The sequence below is a fragment of the Littorina saxatilis genome, linkage group LG6 (genome assembly GCF_037325665.1).
Source record: "Littorina saxatilis isolate snail1 linkage group LG6, US_GU_Lsax_2.0, whole genome shotgun sequence".
Taxonomy (NCBI): Eukaryota; Metazoa; Mollusca; class Gastropoda; order Littorinimorpha; family Littorinidae; genus Littorina; species Littorina saxatilis.
The window spans coordinates 14,056,158-14,070,230 of record NC_090250.1 but is presented as its reverse complement, the minus strand read 5'-3'; the positions used below and the strand labels follow the sequence as shown (position 1 = coordinate 14,070,230).

At 39.7% G+C, this 14,073-nt stretch overlaps 1 protein-coding gene across 3 annotated transcripts in view; it reads left to right on the top strand.

Annotated features, from left to right (window-relative positions):
- Positions 1-14,073, top strand: part of LOC138968576 (cyclin-dependent kinase-like 5) — an 85,585-nt gene that overhangs the window by 29,161 nt on the left and 42,351 nt on the right. For all 3 annotated transcript variants that reach the window (XM_070341166.1, XM_070341164.1, XM_070341163.1), the window contains exon 6: positions 6,469-6,589. In XM_070341166.1, coding sequence (XP_070197267.1) covers positions 6,469-6,589 — 121 coding nt within the window. The remainder of the gene's footprint in view (positions 1-6,468; positions 6,590-14,073) is intronic.

Below are 14,073 nucleotides of genomic sequence, written 5' to 3'. Positions count from 1 at the left end.
TTCATGTGTGTTTGTGACAAACCGCGATCGATATGGAACAATACCGTGTTCGAAACGGAAAAGTTATTTCCCGACTTGGATTACAAGTTGGATGCTTCGGACCGAATCACGATGCATTGTTTTTGTGTAATAGACTGATTGAAAAAAAGCTCGTATTGCTTATGCCACAACCCTCGAAAAATAAAATTTGATTTGATTTGATCTCTCTCTCTCTCTCTCTTTCTCTAGACTCTCTCCTTCTCTAGACTCTCTCTCTCTCTCTCTTTCTCTGGACTCTCTCTCTCTCTCTCTCCTTCTCTAGACTCTCTCTCTCGACTCTCTCTCTCTCTCTCTCTCTCTCTCTCTCTCTCTCTCTCTCTCTCTCTCTCTCTCTCTCTCTCTCTCTTATTCCCCCAATTCTCACCCCCTTTAAATAGGGCCCCAGGGCTCTCCTTGAGTAGACAGGGCTTAGTAAATAAAGCATTGTGGGAGTTTTGCGTGCTTACAGAAAAAGAGGGCAGAGACAAAGAAAGAATCGGGGCTGGAAGGGATTAAATGTTTGTAAATATATACCTTAGATACTGGAACTCTGAAAGAACAAGATACTAATCTGAGTGGAATGTAGTTTTAGTCTTTGCAAACATTGCAGGATCATGTCCCATTCTGTGCCTGTCCTGATTTCATGCTAAAGCAACTTAAATACTCATATTTCGGTCAGCTGTTTAACTGCGGCAGTAATAGTAAATCACTGCCCGAGAGTATATATAAAGCGGCATGCAGTTCACCCCTTGTTGCTAGCAACAGAGCCTGTTTGTTGTGCGCTGGACTGTCTGAGAGTGATTGATTGTCACGATTTACCTTGGTATTTTAAGTTCAGGCAGATCTGTTTCTTATTCATGAAGAGTAGGGAATTCCAGAGGGAATGCTCCATTACCCCCCTCTTCTTCTGAGCTGCTGTCATTTGATTTGACTGTGTGTGTGTGTGTGTGTGTGTGTGTGTGTGTGTGTGTGTGTGTGTGTGTGTTCTTTTCTTATCAGGCATGGGAATTGTCCGCCGAACGGCGGATTTCCGCCGAATTTTTATTTTGTTCCGCCGAAAAAGCAAAAGTGTCCGCCGAAAAAATAAAGGGGGGAGGCAAACAAATAAAGCACCGGTTACTTTTGCCTTTGCGCAAAAGCCCGCGAAAACTGTCCGTACTTTGTTCACGCACTGCTACCGCCCGCCTCAGTTACTTGAACTTTGAGTGAAACAGCTCGCTGTTGATTCGCGGGCACGCTAAAGGATTCGTAGTGTACCTTTGTCTCTAAAAGTCACAAGGCTACAACGATCTGTGTGTGAGGCGAGATCAAAGGCAGGTCCATTGTGATAGCTGGATGGCCTTATTTATAGACACTGACCTTCTTTCTAGGGGTCATTGACTCAGTTTTAGCTATGAGAGGTGGTTCCCCTTTCATATGAGAGAGGAAACACTTCCTGCACCCGGGTCAGTGACCGAGTTTAACCTATGGGGAGTTTAACCTATGGGGCGGTCTCTTTGATGTCTTGAGAGGAAACTTGGCCAGGGTAGTACATGCACCAGAACTGGTGGACACCATGAAATCGGAGATTGATCAGATGTACATGTACATGCTTTTACACGACTTTTTAAATTTTACTTCTAAAAATGTGACAGTAAAGTGAACATTTGAACTATGCCTCTCTCTATGGATTATATTATGAAGCTGTTGAAAACATGCAGAGATTGTACTCAGTCTCCAAGGAAAGATCGATGGGACGATCATTTGAAGGTGAGTGGGAAAACTTGTCTTAAGACCATTTAGGGTTGAAAACTCCACAGCGAATTGCTGATATAACGAACTAAAATTTATCTCCCTTGAGATTCGTTGTACCCGGACTTCACTGTATAATACATATATATGTTTATAATTTTTTTTCTTCAAAAAAGCAAAAATTGGTACTAAAAACTCTGATTCTAAAAACAGAATTTAATGGCAAACTTGGAGCTCAGATGACACCAGATTGCACCATCTGGGTTCTTTGGAGAATTTTTTTTCCGGGGGGGCATGCCCCCGGACCCCCCTAGTAAGGCTAGGCGCTTCGCGCCGTCGACTTGACGCTTCGCGTCTTCAGTTATACATTTTCCGCCTTTTTTACAATTTTCAATTCCCATGCCTGTCTTATAAATGTAGACATTCATGATATCTATAATGTCATAAAGGTTGATCCCTTTGATTTGTGATACACATGTTGTGAGACTGGGAGACTTGTAATCCTAACCTGTTTGGTTTGCGTAGGAATACATTGTATTTTCTTTTAAACCACAAACATATTCAGATGAGGGGGTAGTACAGCTTAGTCACAGGACATGGGGGTGTCAATAGATGGCATGGAAACGGGAAGCTTCCTTTCAGAAGAGGGTGCTCTTGAGACAGAGTGTAGTGCAAGGATCTTTACAAACACAAACTGTGACTAATATCACTTTACTAAATACACAAATATCAAAACTGAGCATTTCAACCTTATTCTTTAGCAAATAACAATCTAAGAATCAAAAGAAGTAAAAAGAAGAAATTTAAGAACAAAAGATGATTGAGAAGAAACTAATCTTAACAAGTCGCGTAAGGCGAAAATACAACATTTAGTCAAGCTCAGTCGAACTCACAGAATGAAACTGAACGCATTGCATTTTTTGCGCAAGACCGTACACTCGTAGCATCTTCTGTCCACCGCTCGTGGCAAAGGCAGTGAAATTAACAATCCAGAAAAGCGCGGTAGCGGTTGCGCTGAGGAGGATAGCACGCTTTTCTATATCTCTATTCTTTTTAACTCTCTGAACGTGTTTTTAATCCAAAAATATCATATCTATATGTGGGCGTCTCTGATACTGAGCACAGACCAAAAATTGATAGGTGTACAACTTTGGGGATGTGTTTGGACACATTGCTGCAAATATGACAGAACCAAATGTTATTCATTTGCCTTCTGAGGCATTTTACTAATAAAATGAACGCTCAATATTACAAAAATCTGTTCTTGTGAATTTATAATATATTTTTGTAATCCGATGAGCGAGTCAAAATGGCGACGAAATGTGTGACATCGGTCAACACGCAACTTTGAAGTGCTCATGTTTTAAAATGACACAGTTTTCAAATGCGATACAGGTGTTGAAAATACCACAAAGGATGAAAGTTAAATAATGCTAAGCAAAGTTGATAAATGACAAGGCATTTCGCCTAAACAGGCACGGTAAAAAGTCGGTCGCGTACATCCATTTTTCAAGAAAATATGAGAGTAGAATCATCTAAGGCCAGCAAAGCACATACACTAACATATTCAATAACAAATGGTCTCAAGAACTCACATTTTCACTGGCTTCTTTGTGCTGTGAATAGCAAGTCGAATCACACTATGGATGTCTCTTATGAAATCATTATGTTGCCATACCCCACAGATTCAAGAGACATTTGACTTTGGAAAAAACACTCCTGAGAACACACCACAAACATGTTACTCTCCAAACAGTGAATTTTGAATGACAAAATCGATTTAAAATTCAGTAAAATCAATTAAAAAAATATATAATCGAAATGCTGCAAGGCTTATTTGAATTTTGTTGAAAACTCAAAATAGATGTACACACCAAATGGCTACTGGTTTTGACAAGCAAATTCAATGCAATTTATTCTTCAAAATGACGAAATGGAACGCTGAACGTCATTACAATACGTAATTTCTTCGTGACGTCATCCGTACATATTTCTGTTCGGCCCGTACACTGTTATTCAGCCGGTACACTCAGGTATTTGGCCTGTGAACCTGTACCAGGCTTGATCCTGTTGGAGTAGGCTATAAATATCAGTCTGCTTAACCTCAACGTCTGATGACCACAATCGGTGCAGAAATGAGATATAACGGGTTTTAACTGACAAAAGTTTGTTTTTCTTCTTAAAAGGTGTATATCTAAATTCAGTCAGGGTTTGTGGTCCTATCAAACAAACATCGTCAAAATCAAAGAAAAATATCAAACCTCAACTGTTTTTAACGGACAAAAGTTTGCTTTTCTTCATCAAAAGTTTGAATTGAAATTTAGTTAGGGACAACAGATCTACCTACAAAATTTCACTAAGATCGGTGAAAAAATGGGGTTTAACGGTTTTTCAAACTGCCAAAACTTTGGTTTTTGTCTTGAAAAGTATGTTATGATATTCAGTTAGAAACAACAGACCTACTAACAAAATTTCACAAAAATCGGCTTAAAAATGAGATTTAACGGACTTTTAACTGCCAAAAATATTGCTTTTTTCTCTTGAAAAGTATGTGTTTCAGTTTAATTAAGAACAACAGACTACTATGCCAATTTTTGTGACAATCCAACTTTAAATTACAAAATGTCACACTCTCCGTGCCAAGATTGAAGACGCCCACATATGTTTTTGGAATTAGGAACAGACAAGGAATAAGATGAAATTGTTTTTAAATCGATATCGGAAATTTAATTTTAATCATAATTTTTATATTTTTAATTTTCAGAGGTTGTTTTTAATCCGAATATAACATATTTATATGTTTTTGGAATCAGAAAATGATAAAGAATACGATAAACGTAATTTTGGATCGTTTTATAAAAAAATAATTTTAATTACAATTTTCAGATTTTTAATGACCAAAGTCATTAAATTAATTTTTAAGCCTCCAAGCTGAAATGCAATACCAAAGTCCGGCCTCCGTCGAAGATTGCTTGGCCAAAATTTCGAGGGTGTGTGCCGCCTCAATTTTTACAAAAATCCGGATATGACGTCATCAAAGACATTTATCGAAAAAATGAAAAAAAACGTCTGGGGATATCATACCCAGGAACTCTCATGAAAAATTTCATAAAGATCGGTCCAGTACACTTTGTAGTTTACTCTAAATCGCTCTGCACACACACACAGACACACACACATACACCACGACCCTCGTCTCGATTCCCCCCTCTATGTTAAAACATTTAGTCAAAACTTGACTAAATGTAAAAAAAAGGGCTTCAGATTATCATCCGTAGTTCCTTTTTTCAGTGAACCCTTTGGGTTTTTGATCGAGTTGTTTTAGGCATTTTGTCTGGGTGATCAATGTTTATTGTCATGAACTCTTGTAGGGTTTGTTGAAATAAAAAACGCTGGCGCTGGACCCGAGTACTCTTCAGACTGGCTCGCTCCTCCAGTATGAAAGTTTTTGTCTTGTGCACGTGGATTTAAAAAAAATATATATATATATATTTATTTATTTTCAACAATTAAAAAAATTATTAGAGTAAAATAAAACATTAAAATGTTCATAATAAACAATAGTAAACAAGAATTAAAAAAAATATATAAAATAAAAATAAATAGACCGCCCATGCCGGGAATCAAACCCGGGTCACTTGAATTTAAAAAAAAAAAAAAAATTATTTATTTATTTTACACAATTAAAAAAACTATTAGAGTAAAATTAAAATTAAAACGTTCATAATAAACAATAGTAAACAAGAATTTTAAAAAAAAAAAATAGAACGCCCATGCCGGGAATCGAACCCGGATCATTTTGGCCATAGACTCTCTCTTTCACCGAGACCAAACCCTGCATTGTAATTTCTTTGCCGAGACCATTTCCTCACCCGTTGTCTGGCTTGCAAATCATGCTTTTCTCGTTACTGCGTGACGTGTTCGCCGCTCAAGTCTCACCTTTAGTTCAGGCTGTTCGCAAAGCGACCAGCCTCCCACCGCAAAAACTCCCACCGTTAAGAGTGGCTTTTGTGATTTATTTCGCATTTAGGTCCCAGGTAACATTATGAAGTTTTAATACGATCAATCGGACCTATTATCAAGTTAGTGTATCAACTTTTGAACGAACTGCGCCCAGTAGTTTCCCAGCAATAAGCTGTTAAGTCGAGACAGACAGACACACACACACACACACACACACACACAATTAAAGTCTGCTGGACCCTCCTACTGCGTACTCGGGGATAAATCCTTCTCTTTACCTCCGGACTTGATTTGAAAAATATCAGATTCGAATCTTTTTACAAGCGTGAATGTATTTTGTTCTGTGAAAAAGTCATCATGAACTTTTGCACTTATCTTTCTTTCCCCCCACCCTCCCCCATCCCCAAAGAAACAGGAGAATCCATTGTCTGCTCCTCCAGAGGGAGTTTTAAATCTCCCTTGTCTGAATAACTCAGGTTGATCAACTTCTGTCTCATATGTTTCATCTTGTTTGCATGTGCAGGTGAATGTTTGTGTGTCTGTGTCTGTTGTTTGTCTGTCTGTTTTTGTCTGAGACTGTCTGTGTGTGTGTGTGTCAGTCGGTCTGGCAATGTGCGGTGGAACTGAAATACATACAGACACAAAGTGACAATGTTGATCTTGTGGAAGTTGCATTTTTTGATTAATAGCATTTTAAATCAGTCGGACATAATGTATGCAAGTTAAATCTCAGTCATTTACCTCTCTCTTTGACAGAATATGTTGGAGCTTCTGGAAGAGCAGCCCAATGGAGTACCGCTGGAAAAAGTCCGCAGCTACACATACCAGCTGTGCAAGGCTATGGAGTGGTGTCATGCCAATGATATCATACATAGAGGTTAGTGACTCATTTAGTTTGCTACTTCTGTCTCTTCTTCCAGGGCCCGTATGCATGAACTAGAAGTAAGAAACACTGGTAGTAGAGGCCTCTTTTCGAAGTGGGAACTCCCGAAGTCAACTTTCTAACTGTTCACAATGCATGAACTGACTTGAACGCCAAAGTAGTGACAGCGAGAGTATTAAGGTCAAGGTCGGGAAAATTGGGGGAATCCCTACTAATACGCATTCGCACGTTTCTATCAACATGGCAGTCAACGAAAATGGCAAGGCACGTGTGCTGCTCAAAAAGAAAGTAGACACGGAGAAGTGTCGGTCTCTCTCTCTCTCTCTCTCTCTCTCTCTCTCTCTCTCTCTCTCTCTCTCTCTCTCTCTCTCTCTCTCTCTCTCTCTCTCTCTCTCTCTCTCTCTCTCTCTCTCTCTCTCTCTCTCTCTCTCTCTCTCTCTTACGACACACGCACACACAGACAAACGTACACTCATGCACATACTGACACTATGACACAAGTGACACTCACGGCACACAAAAACACACACACACACACTGCACACACACACACACGCGCGCGCTCGCGCGCACACATATACACTCACACACGCACCCATACACGCACGCACACAGTCACAAACAAATAACCACATACTCACTCTCTCTCACTTTCTCTCATTCTCTCTCAATCTACACTCATACACACACTGAAACTATGATGACACAAGTGACACGTCACACACACACACACATACTCACCGTAGTGACACACATATACACACGCGCGTACAGTTGAAAGTCAAGACATGATATGATTTTTTCAAAGCATAGGAAGGTTTCTTTTGCAAATGAATAAAATTAACACAGAGGCAAAACCCGGTTTTTGCAGCCGGAATGCAATTGCGGAGGCTTAAAAAGGAAAAGATTAATAAAAAAAAATATATAGCTCCCGGCGGAACTTGAACCCGGAGCGAATGAAGGAGAGTCCGGAACCGTTACCACTGCACTATGTTACTCGTGTAGAATAGAGGCATGATGAAAAAAGGCATTCTGAGTTATTCAGTCGTGCTGGTTTGAAAGCTCGCCACCTTCGCCGAATGACTCGAGCACGTTTTTTTCGGTCAGTAACTGATCGAACTGTCGCTTTTGAGTCACTCTGTTTTAAGCATTTAAACAAGAATGTCACAGTCCGTGTCTATGGTGCAAGGTAGGAGACCGTCTCATTGTAGCCAAGTTACGACAGTTGCTCGATTGACGCATTTCACGTCTTCGATATTGTGTCTGAGATCATTTCCCAATGAGCTGCCTTTAAAAACGGAATGTCCTGCAATTGTAGTATGCGCTGGAGGTTTCTTTTGGATGGGTAAGGACCCTTGAGATGCGATATCGTCGTATAAAATGTCAAGCGAGAGGCCCTTGACATTGGAAGTGGGAACTTCGAAAGCAAAGTTGCCAGCTACTCGGTATGCACGAGCTAAATTGAACGCCGAAGTAGTGGCTTCGAGAGTTCTGAGGTCAAGGTCGAGAAAATTGGGGGAATCCCAATTAGTGCGCATGCGTTTGTAAACGGTAGGCTTGGTGACCAGAAGAAACGAATCTCATCGCGAGTTCGTAAATGGGCAAACGTTGATCGCGCTGTAGCTTTTACTATAATTGTTGTTTTTAACTGGTTGAACAAAAGCTGTGATAATTGTCCTTAAATAGAATGACTGTCTATAATAATGATTTCGTTGACCAGAATGTTGGGGACAATAAAAAAAAGGTTGTTTATGTGGTAGCAAAGTCGGTTAACTTAAAACTCTTTTTGTAGTGTTTTTTTTTTAATGATTGTGTATCGGTAAAACCGCTGGACAAAAATAGTTTGGTCAGAGCGAATGTTTGTGTTACTGGTAAATTTAACAAGTCGCGTAAGGCGAAAATACAATATTTAGTCAAGTAGCTGTCGAAGTCACAGAATGAAACTGAACGCAACGCAACGCAGCAAGACCGTATACTCGTAGCATCGTCACTCCACCGCCCGTGGCAAAGGCAGTGTCCGTGGAATTGACAAGAAGAGCGGGGTATTCGTTGCGCTGAGAAGGATAGCACGCTTTTCTGTACCTCTCTTCGTTTTAACTTTCTGAGCGTGTTTTTAATCCAAACATATCATATCTATATATTTTTGGAATCAGGAACCGACAAGGAATAAGATGAAAGTGTTTTTAAATTGATTTCGAAAAAAAAAATTGGATAATAATTTTTATATATTTAATTTTCAGAGCTTGTTTTTAATCCGAATATAACATATTTATATGTTTTTGGAATCAGCAAATAATGGAGAATAAGATAAACGTAAATTTGGATCGTTTTATAAATTTTTATTTTTTTTTACAATTTTCAGATTTTTAATGACCAAAGTCATTAATTAATTTTTAAGCCACCAAGCTGAAATGCAATACCGAAGTCCGGGCTTCGTCGAAGATTACTTGACCAAAATTTCAACCAATTTGGTTGAAAAATGAGGGCGTGACAGTGCCGCCTCAACTTTCACGAAAAGCCGGATATGACGTCATCAAAGACATTTATCAAAAAAATGAAAACAAGAAGGGCAAAGCCCATACGACTCACATGCTTGACCTTTACATGACCTTGACCTTCAGCTAAACCTAGCAATGACATCATACACTAAGAACTGCTTTACAAATTTTTCCTACCAAAATACATGTGACCTTGACCCAAGGTCAGGTCATCCAAGGTCATGCAACACAAAGCTGTTAATTCAAGACATAGGAAGTACAATGGTGCTTATTGGCTCTTTCTACCATGAGATATGGTCACTTTTAGTGGTTCACTACCTTATTTTGGTCACATTTCATAAGGGTCAAAGTGACCTTGACCTTGATCATATGTGACCAAATGTGTCTCATGATGAAAGCATAACATGTGCCCCACATAATTTTTAAGTTTGAAACAGTTATCTTCCATAGTTCAGGGTCAAGGTCACTTCAAAATATGTATACAATCCAAATTTGAAGAGCTCCTGTGACCTTGACCTTGACGCAAGGTAAACCAAACTGGTATCAAAAGATGGGGCTTACTTTGCCCTATATATCATATATAGGTGAGGTATTAAATCTCAAAAACTTCAGAGAAAATGTGAAAAATGTGAAAAATAGCTGTTTTTTAGACAACATTTATGGCCCCTGCGACCTTGACCTTGAAGCAAGGTCAAGATGCTATGTATGTTTTTTGGGGCCTTGTCATCATACACCATCTTGCCAAATTTGGTACTGATAGACTGAATAGTGTCCAAGAAATATCCAACGTTAAAGTTTTCCGGACGGACGGACGGACGGACGACTCGGGTGAGTACATAGACTCCCCTTTGCTTCGCATGTGAGTCAAAAACGTTCGGGGATTTCATACCCAGGAACTCTCATGTCAAATTTCATAAAGATCGGTCCAGTAGTTTAGTCTGAATCGCTCTACACACACACACACACAGACACACACACAGACACACGCACATACACCACGACCCTCGTTTCGATTCCCCCTCGATGTTAAAATATTTAGTCAAAACTTGACTAAATATAAAAAGGCAGAACTCCATTTTTTGGGAATCAAGATATAAGGTGTAGTGAAAAGAAGATAAGTTCAGCGAATTTCATATTATTTGAGAAAATGTGTGTCCGAATTTTTAAAACAGAAAAATTGTTGTACTTAGGTGTTTGTAAATTACGTTTGTCCTCGTTAATTGTGAAGAGGATGTATGTTTATATAAAGTTCAAAGTCAAGATTGGATTTTTGTAGCCTACGTGCGTGTGTGCATGTGTATTAGACATAATACATAGACATAGAACACTTTATTATCTCAATTACGATAAACTCGGGTGTGGTGAATCACAATAAACAGCATAAAACGTAAGAACATGAATAAAATATCAAGGCGCAAATATAGTCAGCTCATCATAGTGTGGGGAGTGGGTACACACACACACACACACACACACACCGTCGAACACACACATAACGTCGAACACACACACACACACACACACACACACACACACACACACACACACACCGTCGAACACACACACACACCGTCGAACACACACACACCGTCGAACACACACATAACATCGAAAACACAGACACACACACACACACACACACACAAACACACACACACACACACGGCACGCGCGAACACGCAAACAAACGTATGAAGGAACAGACGCACAATTATACCCGCACGCACGCACACACAGGCAGACAGGCACTCGCACAAATACACACACACACACACACACACACACACACACACACACACACACACACACAGAGATAAAGCAATGACAAAAAAAAATAGCAGAAACTTACACTTCAACACTCGAACACACACACGCACATGCACACAAACACACGCACGCACGCACACAAACACACACACACACACACACACACACACACACATGCACACAACGACGCCCATTTTCATAGAAACACAGTAACCCCCTCGTATAAGCGGGAATGAAAGAGTGGTGGCCAATGACCCAGAACAAACAAAAGTCAAAGCTGGCAACTCAGGTTTGTATTCAGGGAAATTTGCACGAAATGCATGCAGAAGATAGGACTTTTCCCTCTATTTTCTCTCTTTGGGAGCGTCAGCGCGGTTTGACATGAAAAACTGAAGAAAAGCCCTGCCTTTTTGCGCTGAGAAACTGTGGAAGTAGCGTGTTTACTACTGGGTCTGGCTGTAGTACATTTACCCTCATTTACTTCCTCGTTAGCTTCCAAAGTAAACTCTTTTTTCGTCCCATGCATGCGAAAGTGAGGATGTACTTCCGATGTCACTCAAAACTTTAGAAGTAGTCGCAAAATACCCTGAGTTACTTCCTCGCTTTGCTTCGAGGTAAACCCTTTTTCCGGCCCATGCATACGAAAGTGAGGCAAGTACTTCCGATGTCACTCAAAACTTCGGGAGTTGTCGCGAACTTCCCCCATAAGCATACGGGCCCAGATGTGCTCTGCCTGTCTTCTTCTTTTGATAACATACTTCTTCTTCTTTTCCGCCCTGATATGGCCCTTCGTGGTCGGCTGGGCGTTAAGCAAACAAACTACTTCTTCTTGTTCTTGTTCTTCTTCTTCTTCTTCTTCTTATTCTTCTGCGTTCCCATGATAACATACGACATTGATCACTTCTGTATTTTGATTATTTCTCATGAGCAAAGCAACGATATACTTGTTTTGGCTCGCCAGACTACTCGGTGAGACATAGTAATGAGCAGATAGGTTAGCTCGTCCTTGAACAGAATACCTTAACGCTAAGGTTTTCTCAGATGGTTTTTTTTCGCTTAGAGCTTTGAAAGGCTTACATGCTTCTACTTATAGGTTGGGTTTTTTTACCTCCAGGTCTGGCTGACTATCGTCAAATTTCAAGGTCACATGTTTTCATGGTTAAAAGGTTTACATGTTGGGGTAAAAAAAGTCACTTTCTTAAACATATTTTAAGCTAGAGCTTGAGACTTTACACATTTCTGAGGGTTGATGGCCTACAGACATGACCAAAGTTTGGGTGACCTTGGCCTTATTTCAAGGTCATTTTCAGGTCAAGGAATGGAACACTATCATTTCTGTGATGCTTTTAAAGCCAAAGCTTGGAAACTTTACACATTTCTACGGTTTGATGACCTTCTGACATGACTCAACTTGTCTAGCTGAAGTTGACAAATTTCATGGTCACAATGGGGTCAAGTTTGGGTCAAAAATGAAAAACTATCACTTTCTTCGTGTGTTTTTTATGCTAGAGCTTTGAACCTTCAAATACTTTCAGAGTTTATGATGACCTCGGTTTAGACGATCTAGTGAGTCTTTCCTGCACTGAACGACAGTGAATGCAGCAAGGTTTCAAGGCTTCATTGTCAGTGCATTCAAAAGATTGCAAAGGGAGATTTTTCTTGCAGTCCAATCTGACAGCGCTTTCTGTCATCAAAAGGCAGAGCTTAATTCAGCTGTCAGTAATGTGGGTCCAAAAAAAGAAACTCTGTAAATGCTGCTTTGTTGTGCTCAGTGCAACTTGTCTATTATTAGTGACAGGAGCATTTACGATTAGCGCTGGTTAAGTATGCAAGCTTACAGGACTGTAAACCAACTAGATTGGAACCCCCTTTTTATATTTAGTCAAGTTTTGACTAAATATTTTAACATCGAGGGGGAATCGAAACGAGGGTCGTGGTGTATGTGCGTGTGTGCGTGTGTGCGTGTGTGCGTGTGTGCGTGTGTGTGTGTGTGTGTGTGTAGAGCGATTCAGACTAAACTACTGGACCGATCTTTATGAAATTTGACATGAGAGTTCTTGGGTATGAAATCCCTGAACGTTTTTTTCATTTTTTTGATAAATGTCTTTGATGACGTCATATCCGGCTTTTCGTGAAAGTTGAGGCGGCACTGTCACGCCCTCATTTTTCAACCAAATTGGTTGAAATTTTGGTCAAGTAATCTTCGACGAAGCCCGGACTTCGGTATTGCATTTCAGCGTGGTGGCTTAAAAATTAATTAATGACTTTGGTCATTAAAAATCGGAAAATTGTAAAAAAAAATAAAAATTTATAAAACGATCCAAATTTACGTTTATCTTATTCTCCTTCATTTGCTGATTCCAAAAACATATAAATATGTTATATTCGGATTAAAAACAAGCTCTGAAAATTAAATATATAAAAATTATTATCAAAATTAAATTATCCAAATCAATTTAAAAACACTTTCATCTTATTCCTTGTCGGTTCCTGATTCCAAAAACATATAGATATGATATGTTTGGATTAAAAACACGCTCAGAAAGTTAAAACAAAGAGAGGTACAGAAAAGCGTGCTATCCTTCTTAGCGCAACTACTACCCCGCTCTTCTTGTCAATTTCACTGCCTTTGCCATGAGCGGTGGACTGACGATGCTACGAGTATACGGTCTTGCTGAAAAATGGCATTGCGTTCAGTTTCATTCTGTGAGTTCGACAGCTACTTGACTAAATATTGTATTTTCGCCTTACGCGACTTGTTTTTTTTTTATCTGACCTCCTTATGTAAGACTTCCCCCTTTTCAAAACGTTGCTTTCTCAGATTTTCTATACATAACCTGTGTTAATGTTCCTCTTTTTTTAAGACTACCTCTCATTCAAGCCCTTTTTGACTCACATGCGAAGCAAAAGTGAGTCTATGTACTCACCCGAGTCGTCCGTCCGTCCGTCCGTCCGTCCGGACGTCCGTCCGGAAAACTTTAACGTTGGATATTTCTTGGACACTATTCAGTCTATCAGTACCAAATTTGGCAAGATGGTGTATGATGACAAGGCCCCAAAAAACATACATAGCATCTTGACCTTGCTTCAAGGTCAAGGTCGCAGGGGCCATAAATGTTGCCTAAAAAACAGCTATTTTTCACATTTTTCACATTTTCTCTGAAGTTTTTGAGATTCAATACCTCACCTATATATGATATATAGGGCAAAGTA